The sequence below is a fragment of the Oryza sativa genome, chromosome 8, assembly GCF_034140825.1.
Source record: "Oryza sativa Japonica Group chromosome 8, ASM3414082v1".
Taxonomy (NCBI): domain Eukaryota; kingdom Viridiplantae; phylum Streptophyta; class Magnoliopsida; order Poales; family Poaceae; genus Oryza; species Oryza sativa.
The window spans coordinates 4,267,174-4,291,172 of NC_089042.1; the positions used below are offsets into that span (position 1 = coordinate 4,267,174).

At 37.1% G+C, this 23,999-nt stretch overlaps 1 protein-coding gene across 1 annotated transcript; it reads left to right on the plus strand.

Annotated features, from left to right (window-relative positions):
- The first annotated feature begins 18,116 nt into the window (after positions 1-18,116).
- Positions 18,117-23,678, plus strand: LOC4344777 (clp protease adapter protein ClpF, chloroplastic). Its single transcript, XM_015795218.2, has 11 exons — positions 18,117-18,465; positions 20,306-20,726; positions 20,958-21,017; positions 21,091-21,182; positions 21,276-21,354; positions 21,430-21,523; positions 21,767-21,879; positions 22,282-22,327; positions 22,835-22,875; positions 22,963-23,121; positions 23,210-23,678. The coding sequence occupies exons 2-10, from the start codon at positions 20,403-20,405 to the stop codon at positions 23,116-23,118; spliced, it is 1,005 nt and encodes a 334-aa protein (XP_015650704.1). The 5' UTR covers positions 18,117-18,465; positions 20,306-20,402; the 3' UTR covers positions 23,119-23,121; positions 23,210-23,678.
- Positions 23,679-23,999: the final 321 nt, after the last annotated feature.

Sequence of the window (23,999 nt, forward strand, 5' to 3'; positions counted from 1 at the left end):
TTTTTGGAGAATTACACAAGTATGTTCTTACTTGTAGAAATTTTGACCTGTTGTTTTAATATTGGAACAACACAAATTTAATCATGACATGTGACAATATATACACCTAGAATCAAACAATCAACCTAGCTAATTAACACGTCATGGCTTCGTCGCCGCCTTCTCTTGTTCCGCCTTGATCCTCCGCATCACGAGGAGCCTGAGCGATCGCAGCCGCTCGTCGAGCGCGACGACCTCATCGGGACCCATGCTCGCGACCTCCTCCGGTCGGGGCACCGCGGCGGCGCCGCCACCGCCGCCGACGAAGCGGGTGACGCCGCCGCCGGCGAAGGAGGAGGAGCGCGCGGGGGGGACGGCCAGCACGGTGACGTCGGCGCCGCACGACGCCGCGAGCTCCCCGGCCTCCCTGACGAGCTCGCCGTGCAGCCTCTCGAACGTAGACGACGACGGCGACTGCTGCTGCTTCTCCTCCTCTGCGTCGCCGCCGGCGGCCGCCGCCGCCATGGCCGTAGGTTGATTTCGCCGGAGATCGAGACGAGACGACGATCAAATCGCAAATCGTTGGCGATAATGCTAGATGTTAATCGTGTGCAAAATCCTACGTAGACGGATTAATTATGCGTCGCTAATCCGGGCGGGTGATTATATGCTAGTGACGCGCGTTGAATCGAATCCGATTAGGAGCCGTGTTAGGGAGGATTATCCCGTGTTTAATCTCTCTACTACTGTTATTATGTCGTCGTGGTCGTCCGAACTCCCGCGCGGAATCGGACCAATTTGAAAGCTTGAACTACCACATATCATTTCGATTATTTTGTTACTAATTTTCAACAAAAAATTAATCGGATTATGTACTACAATATTATTGCAGCTAGATGGGTGGCCCACACAATTGCGCAGCTAACAACCATATAATATTATCTACATTTTTTTACTCACGATTTTTTATTTTTTTTTAAAATATGCATCCAGTCATCCCGTTGTCTTAGGCGTTGTCTTAGGATTTTAATGGAATTTCTAATTTTACAGTTTTTAAAAGTCACACCAAACATCATCCCTAGGACCTTTGCCGAATTGCCGCCTAATTATTTACTTGCCCGGTCCGACATAACATCTATTAATTTATCCTCTCCATATTCTCCATAAAATCTTCAAATATCAGACCTTTGTAGTCTTTTTATAGTTAGGTTCTGTTTTTGTACTTTTAGAAGTCTCACCAAAGCCACCATGGCACTTCTTTTACAGCTCATTCTATCCCCTTTTATTATCATTGAGATTTTAAAAATCGAACATGATAATTATTGAGTTTCTTTTATTATTCTCTAGAAGTCCTATCGACCTCATGTCAACCGCGACCCTACTTCGTCACGTTGTGCCCGCTGCCCTCTTATTAATAGTCATTGGGATTTAAAAAAAATCAAACCTAATTGTCATTGAGCATTTGTTTTTAGATTAGATGTGCCATCAACCGTCGCAACCCTACTCCTTTCCGGCTTACCCGTTGTCCCCTCATTATTGTTACTTTTCACATTTAGGTTATATATGAACTTTTTAAATATTTTTATTATGAACTTTTATTATTTTAAAATTATATTCCAACATTAACTCTCATTTTTTTTATTCTAAAAAATGGGGATTTATTTTATTTTTATCCTGAATTTTAAATAATCTTGTATTGTACTCTACATCGACTGTTCTTTCATCACTTATTTTTATTACGGTTTTTTTATTTCTAAATTTTATTCCTACTAGAACTCTCTCTCTTTTTTTCTTATTTCAACATTTATTTTATTTTTATTATAATTAATTTTGTGTTGGATTCTTAAATGGTCTCTTCTATTTATATTCCTTATTTATATTCTGATTTTTAGTATTTATAAATTATATTAATACTTGAACTCTTATTTTTTTAATTTTTCTAATTTTGAAAATTATTTTATTTTTTTATTTTAATTAATCTGGTATTGTGTTCTACATGGAGTATTCTTTTTAATATTTCTTATTTTTCGTTATGAATGTCTCTTATTTCACAATTGTATTCGTACATGAACTCAGTTTTTCTATTTTTTATAAATTCGGAATTTATTTTACTTTTTATTCTTAATTTTTATTAGTCTCGTTCTACATGCATCGTCCTGTCAATACTGGTTGTTTTTCATTTTGAATTTCAGTTATTTTTATTTTCAAATTGTGTATTCCTAATAATTGAACCCTAAATTACCTTTTACCTAATTAATGTGGGTGGCCTCTCGCTCGCCCCTCCCTCTCCTGTCATCTCCTGTGTGATTTATTTTGTGATTTTCGATTGGATTGTCTCTTGTCCTGTGATTTATTTTAGGATGATTTTGATTGGATTGAGATTTAGTTTTGGTTAGATTTGTGATGATTTGAGATTAAGTTCTTAGCTCAAAGCATCAGCTCGAATTGAGCCAATGCATCTCAAGGGTGTCGGTTATGGAACAGGCACCAATGACCTAAGGTCTTAATTTATTTGTAATGATAAAAAATCACAATAAATAAATGATAATTATATATATTTTTAATAAGATGAATGGTAAAACATATGTTTAAAATCAACCGCAACCAACATTGAAAAATCGGAGGGAGTATTATATATGTATATGTGAAATAATTGCATCTTGAATATTTTTTTTCGCATATTTACAAGCACACAGAATATCATTTGAGGTATTGCTGTAAAACATGTCCGACATCTCTAACTCCTGTTTTAGGAGACTAATACGAGAAGATGATTCGTAGTCGTAAAAGTGAGTCATGACTAAGACACGATCAGCAATTGCCTGTCAAAGTTCACACACTATAGCAAGCTAGCTGGTAGTATTATTTGTAGCTTTGTGTGTGTAACCACGCGCGTGTTGATGTGGAAGCATGTCTTCATTAGTCGGCAGGGTGTGATTCGTAATTTAAGTTAAAATGTAAATGTTTTCATTGGTATTTTTCGGTTGACTTGGCTAATAATTAAGATTAGGTCTACACTTGCAACTTTATAAGGACATAAGGTCATGTTGACATGTTCATCGTCGAAGATATATATATTATTTGATTCATCGCCTATTAGCGAGCTTAGTGTCTTCTCCACACTTGAGCTAGTTAACACGCTTACACACTTGCAACGCCAAGTGGACTTGTTGAATGGTATTGGACTTCTGCCTGATTATGTATCATGCTTGAGGTAAATTTACGCCCTATTTAGTCGAGCTTCAGATTTCGGGAAGCAACTAGCTAGTTGAGAATCAAGAAAAGGCTGAGTTGTTCAGCTTCTGGCTTTTCGATTATTACCTGGTTCATACAATTATAAATTCTATAATTCTCAAAATCACTACTAAAAAACATATTTTTTTTCTGTTGGCTAAAACATATTTTTCTTGGCAGCTAGACGTTCCGCCAACTTTAACGGTCAGTGAAAATCAATGATCTTCATTGACAGCATCCAACCACCAGTGAAAATGATTTTTGCTGACATGTGACATAACACATACACCAACGAAAATTGATTTCCACTTTATCATTTTGATTTTTCCGGTGCGAAAATAAAATGAAAAAAATATTTTGATTTTTATCGGGTATCTATAACACAACTACACATCCTAATTGACAATTTAGGCATTTTTGGGATTAAATTCACAAATGTGTGGTTTGTAGTATTCGATCTCAAGTCCTTTCTCTACACACATATATATTACATTACCATCTCAACTATGAAGCACTTATTTTGTATATTCAGAATGCTATTAATTGTTTTGATTTCCATTGTTTAAAACTTAAAATACTTATTTGCCTCTCTAAATAATTCCAAATGAAAACATGTCATGAACTACAAAGTTGTAGATCTCGTTGAGCTCAACTTTGACAAGGATCATGTGTCCATTAGAGATTATTTGAATCATATATCTGAAATTTTGTAAAATATATTTTGAATCTTAAAACGAATATTTTGAACTCTAAATAACCTCAAACATAAAAGTTTTCAACTAAACTTTATTTTCATTTGACTTTTTATGAAAAATTTAGGTAAAAGTACATATTTTTATAAAATTGATTTTCACCGGTGGACAACTTAATCATCGATTTTCACTGGTAGATGCGTATGTCATCTACCAGTAAAGATTATGTGGTTTTCATTGGTAAAAATAAACGTTATTTTCACTGGCGGCACTATTTTTAGTTTATCTGAAAATATAAAAGAAAAGTGCCATGAAAAATCATTTTTTTAGTAGTGAATCTAGGTTAGAATCTGGATTGTTTGAGTGAGTTGGAAATTCTGAAAGAGGAGCAGCAGCTGTCAGAATCTCCCTGCTTAAGTAAGGATTTGGGACTTGTTTGGGGAGCTTATGGTAGCTGTAGATTCTCCGAGAACAAAAAGCTACCCAAATGGTTTTTTTTTCATCCAGATTATAATTTAGATGTGCTATCTTTTACTCCCTCCATCCCATAATATAAGGGATTTTGAGTTTTTGTTTGCTCTGTTTAACCACTCGTCTTATTAATTTTTTTTTGGAATTATTATTTTTTTTGTTACTTTATTATCCAAAGTACTTTAAGCACAATTTTTTATTTTTTTTATTTGCATAAATTTTTTTTAATAAGACGAGTGGTCTCGCTTGGGTTATAACTTAGATGACATTTTAAGTGCTAATTAATTATTGTGAGTTCATGTCACTATGATTGGATTAGACTAATAAATAGATCCGTCAAATTTTTACATACATCACCGTTAGTTAGATATAGGTGACCAAAACTAGCTGCGGATTGAATGACTTAATTAGGTACATAGTACAGCAAAACTGTGTACTAATGGGTTAATTACCGACTAGTTCCTTCTAATTGGTGTAGTACGAAGAAAGGTCACGGTGCAAATAGATATGCCCAAATCAATATGTTTGAATAGTGCATTGTTTAATTTAACATGAAACTTGTGTCAAATAATACAAAAATTTGACTTCAAACAAGCTAAGTCTGTTGTGTGTCGTCTCTGGTGTGGATTCACTATATTATATTAGTAGTGGCAAAAGAAAATCATATGCTAAGAAATTAAAGGTAAACCGGTGTGCAATCTCATTTTGGGCTGAAATGTTAGCCCCAGCGGAAATTTATATATATCATCCAACATTCAGATTCATAAACCACTTCAATCATCATGTCGAACTTTAATTAAAATTCGGTGAACATTGAATAAAAAATTCGACATAGCCAAGTGATTTAGGGCTCCAAATTAATTTGGAATGACATATAAAATTCGAATAAATTTGTGACGTAATAGAACATTACATGTACGATGATATTTGAACAAATGTGCGAGTCTAAAAAGGCTATATATGATGTACTTCCTCCGTAAAAAATACCTAACCTAGGAGGGGGAATACAATGAATCTAGACAAATGATTGTCCAGATTCATTTTATGTCGCATCCCCTTTCAAGTTGAGTTTTTTTTATGGAGAGACTAGGATATAATCTAACCACGCGTTCAAAATTTAGTTACTTGTGTAGTATAAATGAATTGCTAGTACAACTAAAAGGGGAACCTGTCACATTTGAATCATGCGATGTTTTAAAATGGAATCCATTGATAACTATTCATCTTTTTTTATAATCCAATAGTTTATTCTATTTATACTACACCTCAACTCAAATCAATAGCATGAATAATATTTTTTCCTAGCAATAGTACATACTCCCTCTGTCGATAAAAAGACAACCTAGCTATATATGATATGATGCATGGGATGTGTTTTATAGAACAACAAAGACGGTTCAGATTCATTATATTAGAAAATATCCAATCCATATCCCATCCTATCAAATGTTGGGCTTTTTTTTTACGGGGGAGTACGTAGAACTCATAATCAATGGTCCATGTACTTCTATTGATATAACTCCATCCGTCCTAAAATATAATCAATTGAATTTGGACATATTTATCCAGTTTCATAGCTAGAATTTAATGCTTATATTTTGGGACGGATGTCCAGATTTATAGCTAGAAATGATTATATTTTGGAACGGAGGGAGTAATATATACCACCCGAGATTACCATTAAGATACCTATATATACATTTAAATATGTCTAAACGAAAAGATATAGGCCGGGACCTATAATTTACTTTTTACGGTGCCAAACTTTCAAGTTAAACATATATATACAACATGCAAATTAATTAATCTAGTCGTTGTTGTTTAACGACATGCAGGCAGGCTATAAATAGAGCGCTTCTCATAGTTGCTGAGCAGCCATAGCGAACTAGCTAGCTAGCTCATCCATGGCGGCCCGCCCGGCGCTCGCTCGCCTCGACGTCTCGACGGTGGCCGCCGGCGCCGGCAAGCAGCAGCTTGTGCACGCTCGCCGCCGCCGCCGCCCGGCTCACGCTCACCGCCTCCCCGTCCCTGGCGCCGGCAGCGCGATTCGTCTAGCCTGTTCTTCTCCATTCCTGGGCGGCAGCAACGGTAGCCGCAGTCTCAAGCACAACGCGGCCGCGGGCGAGAAGTCCGCCGCCGACCACGCCGCCGGAGCCCTAGAAGACGAGCTGATCCAGAAGGAGAACTCCGGCGGCGACGCTGCCGCCGGTGCCTCTCCTCCGTCATCCTGCGACAACCACGGTGCTCCAGTAAGTCAATGCAATGTATTTACTCATATATATACTATCATGAGAATATAATATTATATACGATAGCATATGCGTTCTATTAAATATAACAAAATTATATTTAATATAAATTATAACAGTAGTGTGTATACATAAATTAAGTTATATATACTAGAACAAGCTTGCAAAATACAATAAATTTATGCAATTATATATAATAGTATTTTTTTAGACAAAGAGTATATGTTTGCTACTATTGTTTTGTCCGTAAAGTAAGCGTTTGAGAAATTATCGATGCCAGAAATATAAAAGTTTGACTGACTCTATGGGGTAAAAGCCAAATATTTACATGGGAGGAAGAAGTAATTGACGAGCAACTTAATTAGTTGCTCATGTTTCATATAGTTACTCGCTCATGTTTCATGTCAGTTTGACTTTTTTCTTAGTAAAAGTTTTTTATATTTGGCTAAATTTATAATTCCTTTGTCTAAAATATAAGCATATTTGGACTCAAGATGCTACTTTGACTAATAATATCTATAAAAGTAAGATATTTTTTAAAAAAGTTGCATATTCTGATAGATTGTTTAATAATAAATATAGTAGCATCAATTTTACTTGATTGATCTTTTTTAATTGGTTTTTTATTAATAGTCAAAGTTAAAAATATTTGACTTGTCACTATGCTAAAAAAATTTATATTTTGGGATGGATGGAGTAGAAAAAAAGCAACATCTACAGCACTAAATTAGTTTTATATATTAAATTTAACATTAAATATATTTTGATAACATGTTTGTTTTGTATTGCAAATACTACTATATTTGCCTATAAACTTGGTTAAACTTAAATATGTTTAACAAGAAAAAAGGTCAAACGACAATACTATGAATCGAAAAGAGTAATTAGTTACCTATGATTTGATTGTTGCAGCAGCAAATAGAGGTGACGGCTGATACTAACGACGGTGATAAGGAGAAGACGAATGGTCCGGCACGAGATGTACACATCAAAGCTAAACTATTAGGGTACAATCTGGAGCCAGGAAGCGGCCCACATTACAACCATTTAGGCCCTGTTTAATTCCCAAAACAAAATTTTTCACACTGTTACATCGAATATTTGGACACATGCGTAGAGTATTAAATGTAGAAAAAAAATCAATTACACAGATTGCATGTAAATTATGAGACGAATCTTTTAAGCCTGATTGCGTCATGATTTGACAATGTGGTGCTACAGTAAATATTTGCTAATGATGGATTAATTAGGCTTAATAAATTCGTCAGTTTCCTAGCGGGGTCTGTAATTTGTTTTGTTATTAGACTACGTTTAATACTTCAAATATGTGTCCGTATATCCGATGTGACAACCAAACCTAAAACTTTTCTCCAACTAAATAAGGCCTAAGTGTCATCTATATGTGGAGCTCCCTCCACCCTAAATAAAACCTAATTCTAGCCAATAAACCTGGACAAATATATACTCCCTCCGTTTCAAAATGTTTGACGTCGTTTACTTTTTTAAACATATTTGACCGTTCGTCTTATTTAAAAAATTTAAGTAATTATTAATTCTTTTCCTATCATTTGATTCATTGTTAAATATATTTTTATGTAGGCATATAATTTTACATATTTCACAAAAGTTTTTGAATAAGACAAACGGTCAAATATGTGCTCATCTCAAAACGGAGGGAGTATGATATCGGACATTGTCTAGGATATATGCTATGTATTGTAGCACCACTTATTATTGTAAGGTTGGTATTCGTGTTTTCCATGTGTCAGTGATACATTGTAATTAAATTACTGGAAATATATATATATATATATATATATATATATATATATATATATATATATATATATATATATATATATATATATATATATATATATATTAAATTTGTTTGGTGCTCCATGGTGCTCGGGCACCATTGTTGAAATTGAGTATATACCCAATTCAAATGAGTATGAATCTTTTTCAATTACTTAGGTATTAACATTAACTACTTTACTAACTAGTTCAAAGCAAGTTTGAACTGAATTTGAACTTGTTTTTGTTAGATTTTGATTCTAGGTATATAGCATCTATACATATAATTAGTTAGGTATGTAATCATGGATTGTGAAATAAAGTTAAATTTGAGTTGTTTTGTTGATAGGTATAGGTATGAATCGAATTATTATAACTAGGTATATACTCACAATTTGAAATTTTGAAAATTTTGAGTGATTTTGTGCATTAGAGACAATGGTGCCCGGGCACCATGGTGCCCCATATGAGTATGAGTGTCATATATATATATATATATATATATATATATATATATATATATATATATATATATATATATATATATATATATATATATATATATATATATATATATATATATATATATATATATATATATATATATATATATATAGGACACTCATATGGGGCACCATGGTGCCCGGGCACCATGGTTTCAAATGCACAAAACCACTCAAATTTTTCAAAATTTTCAAATTGTGAGTATATACCTAGTTATAAGAATTCGATTCATACCTATACCTATCAACAAAACAACTCAAACTTAACTTTATTTCACAATCCATGATTACATACCTAACTAATTATATGTATGGATGCTATATACCTAGAATCAAAATCTAACAAAAACAAGTTCAAATTCAGTTCAAACTTGCTTTCAACTAGTTAGTAAAGTAGTTAATATTAATACCTAAATAATTGAAAAAGTTTCATGCTCATTTGAATTGGGTATATACTCAATTTCAACAATGGTGCCCGGGCACCATGGAGCACCAAACAAATTTACTATATATATATATATATATATATATATATATATATATATATATATATATATATATATATATATATATATATATATATATATATATATATATATATATATATATGGGGGCTTCTAATACGCGCGCACGCGCCGAAAGATCAAGTCGCGCGCGCGTAGAAATTGGTAGTTCGATGTTTTTTTTTTTCGTGAGTTTCCTGTTTTGGTTAGCGAGAAAAAAGAATTCAATTAACCCGTGTACGATGCCCCCACGTGCTGACACTAATCATGTGATTAGTGTTAATCACAAGATTAGTTAGTGCTAATAAATACTCCCTCCCGTATTTTAATGTATGACGCCGTTGACTTTTTAACCAACGTTTGACCATTCGTTTTATTCCAAATTTTTGCGCAAATATGAAAATATTTATGTTATGCTTAAAGAACATTTGATGATGAATTAAGTCACAATAAAATAAATAATAAATACATAATTTTTTTTTAATAAGACAAATGGTCAAACGATGGATAAAAGGTCAACGGCGTCATACATTAAAATATGGAGGAAATAGTTAACATGAGGTTTTAAATTTTAAATTCTGAGTTGAAACTTTTGAATTTTGGAATTGAAAGTTTTGAATTTTGGACTTGAAAGTTTTAAAATTTGGAATTGGAAGTTTTAAAATTTTGGAGTTGAAAGTTTTTGAAAATTTAAGTTGAAAGTTTTTAAATTTAGATTGAAAGTTTTAAAAATTTGAGTTGAAAGTTTTAAAAAACGAATTGGAATTTTTGAATTTTGGAGCTCAAAGTTTTTGAAATTTTAAGTTGAAAGTTTTCACATTTAGGTTGAAAGTTTTAAAAATTTTGAGTTGAAATTTTCAAGCTTTGAGTTGAAAGTTTTAAAAAACGGGTTGAAAGATTTCATATATGAGTGCTGACGTTAATCGCGGCACCTAATTAAAAAAACAAAAATTAGAACTATTAATAATGAATTACTAGCCTTAATCACGCAGTAATCATGCTTCAACAGTTTCAAATCAAACGATTTGCCTCACCTCGCGTTAACTACTCCTAGCACATTATCTAAAAAACTACTCCTAGCACGTGCATGTGGCGGCGTGGTCGGACAAAAAAAAAAGACCACCTATACATTTGTCGACAAATTTTCTCCTAAAAATTTGACAGATGTAATTATAGTACAAACGTAGTGTAATTACTATAATTACACTGTAACTTGCATGTAACTACAGTGTAACTTATATGTAAGTTTCATATAATTTTGAATCGTTAGATATATTACAAGATTTGTTTTGGTGAGGACGAAAACAAATCATAGCACACACATATGTGAAAGAATTTGTTCCCACGACCTCCATTTTACTGAAATAACATGTTACGGAGAGATTTTTGAAAGTTACATATAAGTTACATTATAGTTTGTGAAATCAGTCATGATTAATATTTGCGATGAACAATTGGCTATGCAAATGATTTAATCAATGAATTAGTTTGAGAGCCATTGTCATGGATGGAAGTATATATATGCATGGCATAAATGGATCGAAATATCCTAGATAGCGTTAAACATGTTGTGTAGTACTCCTCTAGTATAAAACATCTTTCTTTTTTACATATGTAAATCCTCTTTTGTCAGAATATAATATAATAGCACGGGTTATTATCGATGTGAAAGCATGCATTCGATCGACAAGAGGAAATTAAATCAGTGAAGTACGCTAAATTCTTGTTCAGCAGCTTCTTCTAGGCCACCATGGCTCCATCGGTCAGTAGGCCAGGCCAGCTATGTGGCTCAGCCTAAGGGCATGTTTGGAAAACAGGGACTTTAAGTCCCTGTCACATCGGATATTTATACACTAATTTAGAGTATTAAACATACACTAATTATAAAACCTATTCTATAACCTTGGACTAATTCGCGAGACGAATCTTTTGAGTCTAATTACACTATAATTTGACAATGTGATGCTACAGTAAACTTTTCATAATTATGGATTAATTAGGCTTAAAAAATTCGTTTCGCAGATTAGCTTTCATTTATGAAATTAGTTTTTTTTATTAGTCTATGTTTAATACTCCAAATTAACGTCAAACATTCGATGTGACGGGATTTAGGGGGTGTTTTAGCCTCATCTAAACACCCCCTAAATCCCGTACATATGTGCATTCTGGGCTTCTGTCCATGACTTGGGATGGCGGTGGCGTGGGTAACTGGCGCAGCCGTGACACCTCCCTGTGCCTTATGGTAGGCACAAATAGAAGGTTTAAGAGGAGAAAAAAAAGTATGTAAAATAATGTGAGCAACTATCATATGATTAATTTAGTATTAATTATTTAAAATTTTAAAAATAAATTAATATTATTTTTAGAGCAACATTCTTATGGCTTTTCTAAAAACATATTATTAGTAGTTCAGGAAATGTGTGTACAGAAATCGAAGACTCTCATTTGTTGTTCAAACGACCCTAAGTCACGAAGACTCTCATTTGTTGTTCAAACGAACGCACACCCTAAGTCTCTAATGGGGACCACATCATGACGGGGTCTGTCAAGGAGGCACGCTTAGGGCTAGGGGTAGAGATGGCAACAGGAAATTTTCCATCAGAGGTTGCTCCCTGCATCCTCGCCAATGTGAGGTTCAAATTTCACCGACCCTGTCCCAACCAATCATGATAGGGATAAAACTTTTACCATCCCCATCCTCATACGGTGAATTAATCCCCGTGAATCCCCCCTTCCCGCATAAAACAAACAGATGCTTTTAAAATCATATGCTCTATAATACATAACAAATCATCCACACACCATATCAATATATCAACATATATCCCGTTATCCCCTGAAACAAACCATTGCGAATTTACCATTCATAAAAGTTTACAAGGACCACACCACAGAATCACATACTTCCCCATCCCAAAATATAGATATTTTTTAGGTTGGCACGAGTATTAAGAAAGTAGATGAGAATAATTGAAGAAAAGGGTGTGATTGGTTGAAAAAAGAAAGTAGGTGAAGGAGAATGGTTGTGATTGGTTGAGAGGATGAGGTATAGGTGGAGACATAGCTTCATTTTGGGACAAGTTACTGTGTTAGAAATAGCTACATTCTGATACGAAGATAGTATATTTAGATTAGATGTCCCATCAACCACCGTGACCCTACTCTTTTATGTTTTGCCTGATAACCCCTCTTTATTATCATATGCAATATTTATGTTTTTTGATGAATTGTTTACTAATATTCCTTATTTTTATTCTGAACTTTTATTATTCTAAATTGTATTCCAAAACTTGATATCTCATTTATTTTTTCTCTTTTTAAAAAATTTGGAATCTATTTTTTAAGATATATTTAATCATTTGCCACTTTTAAATGTGACAATTAATTATTTGTTACTAGACTTACTTGTCATAGACACAAGAGAAACCACATGGCATTGGCATATGGGTAGTGAATGGTTAAACGCTAAATCTAAATGTGGCAAATAGTTAAATGCCCTATTTTTATTTAGAATTTTAAATAATCTTGTATTGTGTTCTACATTGACTTTTTTATTTTTTTCATTTTGAATTTTAATTATTTCTAAATTATATTTTTATATGAACTCTCTTTTTTTTTCTAATGTCAGCATTTATTTTAAATTTTAATTAATCTTGTGTTGTGTTCCAAATGGTTTCTTCTTTGTACATTCCTTAGTTTTATTTTGATTTTAGTTATTTCTAAATTATATTCCTACATGAACATTTATTTTTCCCTAATTTCAAATTTAATTTAATTTTTTATTTAAAATTTTAATTAATATCGTAATGCGTTCCTCGTGACTATTCTTTTAATATTTTTTATTTTTATTACGAATTTAAGATATTTTTCAACTTTATTTGTACTTGAACTCTATTTTTTATTTTTCTAATTGCGGACTTTATTTTTTTATGAATTTTATTAATCTCGTTTGGTGTTCTACATGCATCGTTCTTTTAATATTGATTATTTTTTATTCTGAATTTCAATTATTATTAAATTATATATCTAATTGAATTCTAATTTTTCTTATTCTCTGGTTAATATGGAAATGTCTAATCTCCACGGTGAAAGTGATGCCTCGTGTTATTCATGTATTAATAATAAAATAGATGATAAAACAAATATAGTTTTTCTTTACTAATGAAACTTTTTGTTATATATAAAAGATGAACCAAATGTATATATGTGGCACTTTATATGCCAAACAACAATCTTCACATGTTAGATTTACAAAATTATCCGTCATGGCCAATTCACTCGACAATCGTTGGTCAAAGTTTTGACTACACTAGCTTAGAATTTCAAAAAAAAAAAAAGACTACACTAGCTTAGTATCGCAGTTGTACGCATCCGTGTGCGCGTTGATGTGAAAACTTCTCCAAGTCAGCAAGTGTGTACACTACATTCAACTTAGAAAGCAAACATATGTATATATGTTGGTATTTGTTTTTTCGTTGACTTAATTAACAAATGTTAGATACCGTCTACATTCATCTAAAAAAGAAGAGAAATACCGTCTACAAACCTTGCAAACACTACAAGGGCGTCAAACCTAACTCCTCACTACTTAAAAAAACTATTTTTTACCCCTGTAGGTTGTAGGTGAACGGTAACTGGTCACATCTACAAAAATCGATATTTTTACATCCGACTCCTTAAGAGACCCGTATAAAAAATCTATTTTCGTAAGCAGACCTTTTAAGGAGCCACATGCAAAAATAAGTCTATTTGCGCATGCGTCCTCTTAAGGGGCCACATGTGAAAATATATTTTCTCATGCGGGCCTCTTAACTAGTCCACATGCGAAAATATCTTCTTATTCTCCATAGTATTTTTTCCCTCATCTATCTTTCCCTCCTCACCAAATTCAATTTTTTTCCACCACCTCTCTCATCCCTCTCCTTCTAATATTTTCCTCTCCCCCCTCTCTCTCTTCTCTTCTCCTCTCCTCTTTCCTCTCCTCTCCACCACCAAGCGAGAGCGAGCGGCAGTGGTGGTGGTTGCGGGCAGATCCACCGCCCACGACCACGGGAGTAGCGGCAGTGGCGGGGGCGAGCAGATCCGTCGCCTCCACCCTCGGGAGCGACGGCGGCGGGTAGATCGGCAGGTGGTGGACGGCAACAATGGGGACAGGCAGGTCCACCGTCCCAGCTCTCGGGAGCGGCGGCAGCGGGCGGATCTGCCACTCCCGCCTTCGGGATTGGCAACAGCGGACAGGCAGCGGCTGAAGCGGCCAGCCGGCAGGCTAGTGTTTGGGTTTTTTTTTTGAAATCTTTTTTTGTCGAATTTATTTCCGCATGCAGTTGGTATTGGTGACCGCATGCAAAAATTGAGATTTTCGCTTGCGGTTGTGCTGGTCGCATGTGAAATTGGCCGCATGTAAAAATGGTTTTTTATACTGCCTTGAACATGATAGTACTCCCTCCGTATTTTAATGTATAACGTCGTTGACTTTTCGAACAACATTTGACCATTCGTCTTATTTAAAATTTTTGTGTAAATACAAAAATATTTATGCCATACTTAAATAATATTTGATGATAAATCAAGTGATAATAAAATAAATGATAATTACATAACTTTTTTTTGAATAAAACGAATGGTCAAACATTGATAACAAGTCAACGGCCGTCATATATTAAAATAATTAAAATACGGATGGAGTATATTTTTGTGTTATATCATATCCCTGTTAGCGAGTGCGCTCTCCCATTTCTTTTTATTTTAAGACGTGTTTACACTTGGAACGCCAACTTGAATTGCTGAATTGTACTAATCTTTGCCTGATTATAAGAAAAAGGGATGTAGCTGGTTCAAATCGATGTGCTATTCTTGCTTTTTTTTTCCTCTTTTTTAGTACAACGCAGACGCTCATAACGCATGCGTACTCACCCCTATAAACACACACATGCAAACCCTACCCCTATAAACATCTTCAAAGACTGGGCCGGCAAATCTTCCTGGAGAGATTGACGAAGTCACCACAGGTGCCTCGCTATCGAAGGGTACGTCGCCTACCACTGAAAGCACAACGCCGTTAAATCCTAGAAAATTCGCTCCTATGGAGAGTCGAACCTAGGACCTTAGATGCTACGGAGGCTCTTGTAACCACTAGGCTATAGGCTCTTTCGCTTTTTTTCCTCATTTTGAAAATGGTAGTCATGGTTTTGATATATTCTCTTGTGTTAGATAGCCTAAGAACGACTTAATTTGGTGAGCTCTTGCCACTATGATTATTCACACTACTAAAAAATGATTTTTCTATACGAGAACCCAGATTACAAGCGAACCGTAACTACTTGCGTTTGCAAAAATCGAGCTCTATTTTCGCATATGGCTCATTAAGAGACTCGCATGCAGAAATCCATTTTCCCATGTGGTACTCTTAAAGAGCGGCATGTAAAAATGAGCCTATTTTTCCATGCGGTAATCTTAAGGGGCCGCATGACCTCTTAAATGGTCCGTATGCAAAAATATCCCTCCTCTTTTACATAGATATTTTAGCCAAATGCGAAAATCATTTTTTATAGTGATAAGTGCCCTTGCAGCAAAAAATAAAATCTTTATACCACACCAATAAGTAATTACACCTTCAGGTATTGATTATCTCTAAGGGAAACCCATCATATGTTCCATCCATGACGTGCATGAGACCCACTCAGGTTGATGAAAAAAGGGCCCGAAATATCCATCATCTAACTCTCCGCCACCGAACATGAAAAAAATAACATATGTAATTTGGATTTCCTATCGCAAACGCACGAGCATCTTTGCTATTCTTAAAAGAAAGAGATCGAAACGAGAGACATGAAAGGAAAAGGTTCACTTGAGGTTCTTTGTCATCGAGTTTCAAAATTGTCCTTGAACTAAAATACCAGATATAACATATCCCTAATCTTATAAAAGCAGGTCACATTAGGTCCCAAGGAAATATTGCTCCCCAGTTTTGGTGACGTGGTGGCTGAGTCAACGTGGGGCCCATGTGGGTTCCACATGTCAACCGATAATCTTCTCCCACCTATCTCCCCTTTCTTCCTGTCTCAACCCAAACCTCCTAGGCAGCCGACAACAGGTGGGAAGAAGAGTGGCGACTGACGGCTGCGTCATGGACCTGCACGGCGAAGAGCGCGAACCTGCGTCATGGACCTGTGTCGTCCCCTCGGGTTACACTGCCACATCGTTGCGTGGCAGCTTGCCACGCATCTACGCCGCGTCCGCATCGTGGTCGCATGCCAGCCACACCATCGGGATTGGCGAGAGGATCCCCAACAGTTGGGAGATGAAGTACGTTGCGATGCCTGAGCATAGTCGCGAGCACCACTAACTCCATGAGTGTCCATGCATGCACATGAAGAGGACGCCGGACGCTGAATCGCGGGAGAGGTGTGTGGTGGCCGGTGACCAGTAGGGAGAAAGGTGGTGGTCGTTGGGTGGCGGCAGTAGGTAGAAGCCCGACAACGGCGCCTGGCGATGGGTGGGGAGAAGGCTGGCAGCTAACAAGAAGCTTGGCAGTGGCGAACGACAGGGAGAAGGGCACATGCGTCGAGGACGATGCGACCACAATGTGGTGCAGATGGAGTTGACCTCGAAGACAATGCGGCGGAACCGCGCGTGCTCCTCTGCGGACGAGAGGCGGAGCTCGGTGACACCTAAACACATCGGCTTTTGAACAGCTCCGAGGGCGACTATGAGCTTGAGGGATAGGAGCTTGGCCAGCGTGACGAGGCAGAAACCCTAGCACGCGCGCGTGCATGTGAAGACGACATTGCAGTTGTAGTTGGGACCCACGCTGCACCACTCGCCCACGCAAGTCCATGATGTGAGCGCTCCCGGCCGTCGAGCTTTTCCTCGCCGACCGACACCCTTCTCCCCACCCATTGGCGGATGCCTAGGAGGTTTGGGTTGAGATGGGAGTAGAGGGGGAGTGAGGTGGAAGAAGATTGCCAGTTGACTTGTGGGGTCCACGTGGGACTCAGCCACCACGTCAACAAAACCGAAAAACAATACTACCTTTGGTATCAAAAGTGATCCGGTTTTACAAGATTAGAGGGTTCAGGACCGTTTAAAACTCAACGATAAGGGGACATTAGATGAACTTTTTTTGGGTGATGAAAAAATTCCAGCTTCATGGGCCTGTGCATATGACCCATAGGGCTGGACGAAAAGCTCGTGGCTCGTGACCAGCTTGGCTCGACTGAACTCGGCTCGTTATGGTTTTGAAACAAGCCGAGCTGCAATTTCAACTTGTTAGGCATAACGAGCCAGCTCGAGCTGGCTCACGAGTTGCTCGCGAGGCTTAACAAGCTTACATGTAGAGATAAATCAAATTTTTTTCATTTTTAATTTTTTATTTTTTAATATTTACAGAAATATTGTGCCGGAGAAAATATTTACAGAAGTAGACCCTGCCGCCCTCGGGGAGAGCGACAGGGTGATGTGAGGGACGGACTACCCTCTTGCAGCCCTTGTAGAGAGCGGCAAGGGACTATTTGTGTAAATATTTTGGATGGTATAATATTTTTGTAAATATTTAAACAATAAAAAAGAAAAAAGAAAAAAAATCGAGATAAATCTGTAGGACTTCCATGGCCCATAAACAAAGGCCCCATGACAGCATGCGTCAATAGAAAAGTCTACCGAAGAGAAAAATATCGCTTCCCCTTCCTTGTCATCCATCTCCAAACTCCAATCCAGATCGAGTGGCCGTCCGCCGCTCCGCGCCTCCGCTCTGCTACCTGCGCCTGCGCGTCGTGCTCCCTGCGTCCATCCCTCGCCACGCCTTGCCGCACCAACAGCGCTCCCTGCACCTCCGCCTCCCTCCCCAATCCGTCCCATCTCCTCGCCCGCCGCCCTCGCCTGCCATCCTGCCAGCAGAGGTGGCGCCGCCGTTCTCCTGCTCCCGCTGCATTCGCTCACCGGTGAGCATCCTAATCCATCCCATCCGGCCTCGGCCTCGTCCTCGAATTTCGTCTCCTCGCCCGGCGTCCTCCTGCATCCACCGCATCATCGCTCGCCGGTGAGCATCCCTCCCTTCCCACACCTCATCAGGTGTTCTGCCCAGTTCCACCTACTTTCAACTTGTTAATTTTGATTTTTGTTTTTAGCGGATGTAATTTGGTTACTGAATCTCATCCAAACACCCTTAGAATAGTTGCATTAGAACGAAAAATGTAAGCTCACATCATTTGTACTCATCCAAACTCACATAATTTGTAATATTTATTAAGTATCAATAAGTAAAACGGATGATTTACCATGTGACAAATTAATTATTAAAATAAATTGTATTCATCCGTTGTAATGCACGGATATTTTTAAATGATTTACTAGCTGCTGCCATTAGGTAATCTTTCACATTTTTTTACTTACTATGAAATCCAAATCTCTGATTCTTTTCTTTTTACAATTAATGTTTGGTTCAAAACTTGCCCACTAGGTAATCTTTCACATTTTTTTACTTCTGAATCTCTGAATTTTTTTTTACCATTAATGTTTGGTTCAAAACTTGTGGGCTAAACTGAAGAGAGGTGTGCTGAGTGGAGGGAGGTAGCGAACTAGATTAGGACTAAAAAGGAATGAAAGAATGGACTTTAGGCCCAAAACTAAGGAAAAGAACTAAGGAAAATTTTCATTAACTTTTTTAATTAAACTGTATAGTGATCCTAATGTTTCAATTCATTACTTGATTCCTAATTACGGTGGTATCACTATGAAACATTTTTATCTGTTGCAATGCACGGATATTTTTTTTGGGAAATTTAACTATTTGCCACTTTTGGGATATGGCAATTAATGATTTGCCACTCGCTGTCTATGACATGTGGGCTCTCATTTGTCTATGACATGTGGGCCTAGTGGCAAATTGTTAAGCACCACTCGTAAGAGTGGCAAATAGTTAAAAGTCCCATTTTTTTTTCCTTAGTTGTAACTAAATCCTTCACCTGAAGGGAACGGGAGGAGAAGGCGAGGTTAGAGAATCCTAGACGTTCGTTGGTTCTTGGACGGTCTAGTTTCACCCCAACTGCTTAACCTGCAGTCGATGCAACGACTGCACCTGATCCAGGCGTTACACATTCTATCCGGTATCGCGTCGACGACCGCCACACTTGAGCCAGTGGTAGTTATGGCCGAGAAGAGCGTGGCCCCTTCCTCCTTCCTCCTTTGCCTCTCGTCGACGCTTCCCGGACTCCTCCTTCCACCGAAGCGCGCGCCACGCTCGCTACATGGCCGGCGTAGCGCGGAGTCCCATTAGGACTTGAGAGTGATTTCTTCTTTCTGAAATGATTTGGATTGGTTTCGTTTCTTCGGCGTAGCCCGGAGTCCCATTAGGACTTGAGTGATTTCTTCTTTCTGAAATGACTTGGATTGGTTTCGTTTCTTCCGTTGGTGATGAACTGTGGCTCCTTTGATTGGTTTCGTAGCTTTTTCTAGCATTTTATCTGTTGCGGGCAAAACCCCTTACCTCTCCCGTATAACCCATTAGTTTTTGAGTTTTTTTTTTGCGTGATAATAGAGAGCACTGATAGATATTACTCGAAACGAAACGCACTGGTGTGTACTAGCACTTTATTATTTCCAAAGAGTTTGATGGTTTCTTTGCCTACTTGCCTGGATCACGTTAGGTGCGATTTACCTTTAATAATTCAAAATAGATTGATCAGTATCTACGAACAAAAAAAGAAGATAGTAAAATGTTTATTGCACATTTACGATATGGTAGGATTCCAAGCACTGCTTGTTAGTTTGTTAGTTAATAGTAGTTTGTAATCATTTAGATGCCACAATTCAAAGCCTTTCTCAGTTACCCAGTGCATTTTGTACTAGTTTTAAGCAAAATGTTCTTGATCTCTGCGCAGTTGGGGATCCCACTGACTTGCTGATTGCAACTGTCAGTGTGGTGATTGGACTGCATCAGTTGTGGGAATTGAACTGGTCAAGTCTCAGACTAATACAATGCAAGGCATTTTTGCATGTGGTTCAATTTCCTCGGCCCATGGATCATGCTTTAGACCAGCTTGTCTTGCAGTGGATGATCTGAGGCTGTTTTACAAAATAAATTCAGTAACCTGTGGAGCGTACTCGTGGCGTTGGTGTGTGAAAAAACTACATATGAGGACCAATAGAAGGCAAATGGGTACTACGGTGAGAACTAATGCTAGATGGCTATTTGGAGGAGATGGCCGTAGCAGTAGTAATGCAAGGATGGAACGCAGTGAGTCTGCTAACGAAGACATCTTAATCTTCTACTTCCAATTGGACCTACAAACCCGGATACAGGTGAGTTGTTGCTTCCTTACCATCATTTTCTAAAGCGAATAAAGTTACCAATCCAGCCGGCAGCTATTCTTTTTTCACGGATCAATTCCCTAGACTAGTAGCAATCGGCTAACTAAATCTACTATCATGATCATTGCATCATTCTTAGTTGCTAGTCACTGGTTCATGCAACTGTTTGATACTTACCTATGCACGTCCAGCCTAACTATTGAATTTCTTGGTTCTTACTAGTATGCATTGAATATAGAGCAATTTGATGTGGCAAAACAATTGAGGGAAAAACTCACAGAGGTACCAAATGACTTCACTTGAAGATAAATGAATTCATTGTATGAGACTTGCTAAAGAAAATATCCTCCTCTAGATTGAAACAGTGATAATTAGGCAACGTGAAGCTAAAAGAGGCTCATCAAAGACTGAAGCTCAGGACAAAGCTATAAACCTTTTACGCGTGCGGTATGTTAATAGTTTCCATTTCTCCATGACGTTCTAGTGTTATGTAGCATTGGTTCATTTGAGAGGTCACTTAGCTTTATCCATTTGTTTCAGTGCGGATTTGCAAAAGGCCGTTGACAGTGAAAACTATGCTTTGGCAGCTGCACTGCGTGATGAAATTGCTAAACTTGAGGTACAGCAAAACTGTAGTGCACCGGCCATGTGATGGTAATGTGTAAATAACATATTAACTTCAAACATCATGTAGACAGAGTCTCTGGCAGTCTCCGCTAAGGCCCTTGCATATCAAAATGTGAAATATGCATTTCGACTAGGGCAGAAAGTACGCCATAAGGTACACGGTGAGTACTACTGCTATACTACCCACTTCGTATTATTGTTTACACATTATTTCTGAAGCTATCCAGAAAATGGATAACTACTACAAATTTCTTTTCAAACTTTATATAAGAAGTTAATTTTTCATAATTGTCATTATCCTTAAATGTAACATTTGCATGTGTTAAAGCACACTTTGTATCAAATATTAAACTTCAGTGAACATGCTTTAGTTTATCTTCTTAATTTTACATCACCTGCTGAAGGATATAGAGCTGTGATTTGTGGCATGGATCATGTGTGCTGTGAATCCAAGTCATGGATGGAGACAGCAAATGTGGAAAACTTGTCCAAAGGACCGAATCAACCTTTTTATCAAGTAAATGCTGCTTGACTTATTCCAATTTAAGTAGTTCCTCAATGCCCATAGTTCATAGAAATATCATTTCCTTCATGTAGCATCAGTTGTGACTTGTTTATCATGGATGGCGATTATGTGTAATAATACCTACCTGTTCTTGTTCTTAATTTGCAAACTCACTTGTGGAATTGAGATGGTGATATTCATCATTGCCTTTTTCTCCTCCCTTTTGGATTTGTTCGGTATAATCAGGACGTTCATGATGCAATTTTATTAGCCTGCGATTGACTGTTTCTCTATGCAACTAATGCTTACTTTTGGATGATATTGCCCATGCATACTGATGTGTTTGCATAGTTTAGTCTTTTGAGAATTGAGATGCTTAGTGATCCTCTGTGATTCATTGCCGAAATCTTGCAGGTCCTTGTTGATGTATATGCTGATCCAGAACTCCTTGTTGCATATGGTATTGATTTTTCTTTTCCACTGTTTACACTTAGTTTATGAGGCAGTTGACTTTGAGCTATATTTTCACATAAAACATTTATTTCCATATGCTAACTCAGATTTATTACGACTTTATCTTTAGTTATGCTGTTATTAAAGAAGCCTCATCAGGCTATTGTTCAGAAAAATCACCAGAGACAGCTCACTATATTTTTACTCGACCTGAAAAATATAAACTAGCAGGTTCTCTACTCAGTTTATAAATTACCTTTGCTCAGTGAAAATGAACAACTATGTGCTGATTCTCATGTCAAAATAATTCCACTATTTTGATAGACATGACCACTGGTGGAAATTCTATCTTGAGATCTGTAACTTTTAATGAGCAATCTTGTTTTGTGTAAAATGGCAGAAGAAGGCAAGATAGTAGGCTAATTCAGTAGTCAAATGATCAAATCCATCTTCACTTACTGTTTTATGTCTATGATGTGCCATTTTGAGACATGTTATGTCTGTATAATTTCAGTTGCAGAAGAAAATCTTGCAGAGGCTGAAATACCAGAGAAAGTGAGTTTGAGTTCTTCATTTGCTTGGTGGTTTTCATTTTTGGTCAAATTGAACTAATGCTGTCCGCCTGTCCCCCTTTATTTACAGGGAAGATTTGATCACCCCTATATTGAATTTCTGTTTTTTGGCGAGGACACTGCTGGGGACTTCATTCCTATCAAGCAGCTTCGTGAGAAGTATGATCAGCCACGTTATGAAGCTTCTGGGGATGAAGATGACGATGATGGCAGCACGGATAGCTGAAAGGTGAGTTTTTCACTTATAATGAGGCGTTCGTGTAATTGGCAAGTGGACCACAAAATTAATATTATCTGTCCCTGCGTGATACATTCAGGTAGGCAGCAAGAGTTGTTTTGATGCCATTTCCGATGCCTTACCACCGACTGAGTTCCGAAATGGTGGAGGAGCTTGACAGCTTGTTACTATCTGATGTAACTACAGCGGGCTAATGTCAGTGAAGACTGGTGACTGGGCTAACCTGGAACCTGAACAATCCACAGCAATCTGCAATGAGGCAATCTGCATTTGATATATTGATATCTGACCTTGCAGATTCACGATTGAGGATAACACCCATATAGTGGCCAATCCATGAAGCCCTTTACATATACGGTTCTAAAGAAGATCCTTGTGGATTTGCAGTCTGTACTTCCCCAAGTTCTTCTGTAACTGTGTTCCCTCTGATGGGAATTTTGTAGATAAGCTGCATTCATCAAACCTGCAACTCTGCAGCTGCAGAGAAAGCAAAGGGTTGACGTACATCTATTGGAAAGTTGGAATATACTTACGTGGAAAACTGCAAACCACAGAATTTTTGACGCTCGGGGAAAATAACCAAAAAAAAAAAAAAGCTTCGGGAGTGTTGGTGTTGCTGATGTTGAAATGCCGCTCTCTAGAACTCTGCCGTGCCTGAGAAGAAGGGAGCAGGGGCGGATGCAATGTAATTCATGGGTATTCACCTGAATACCCATAGAATTTTCCAAAAAAATAATTATATATAGGTATGTGATGCATATATATATATATATACAATCATACATAATAAGTGTAGTATGTGCAGCCCAAAGGAAGAAAAGCCCACTTATCAGTAGCAGCCAGCCCGTAGATTCCCTCTCCCTCACCAC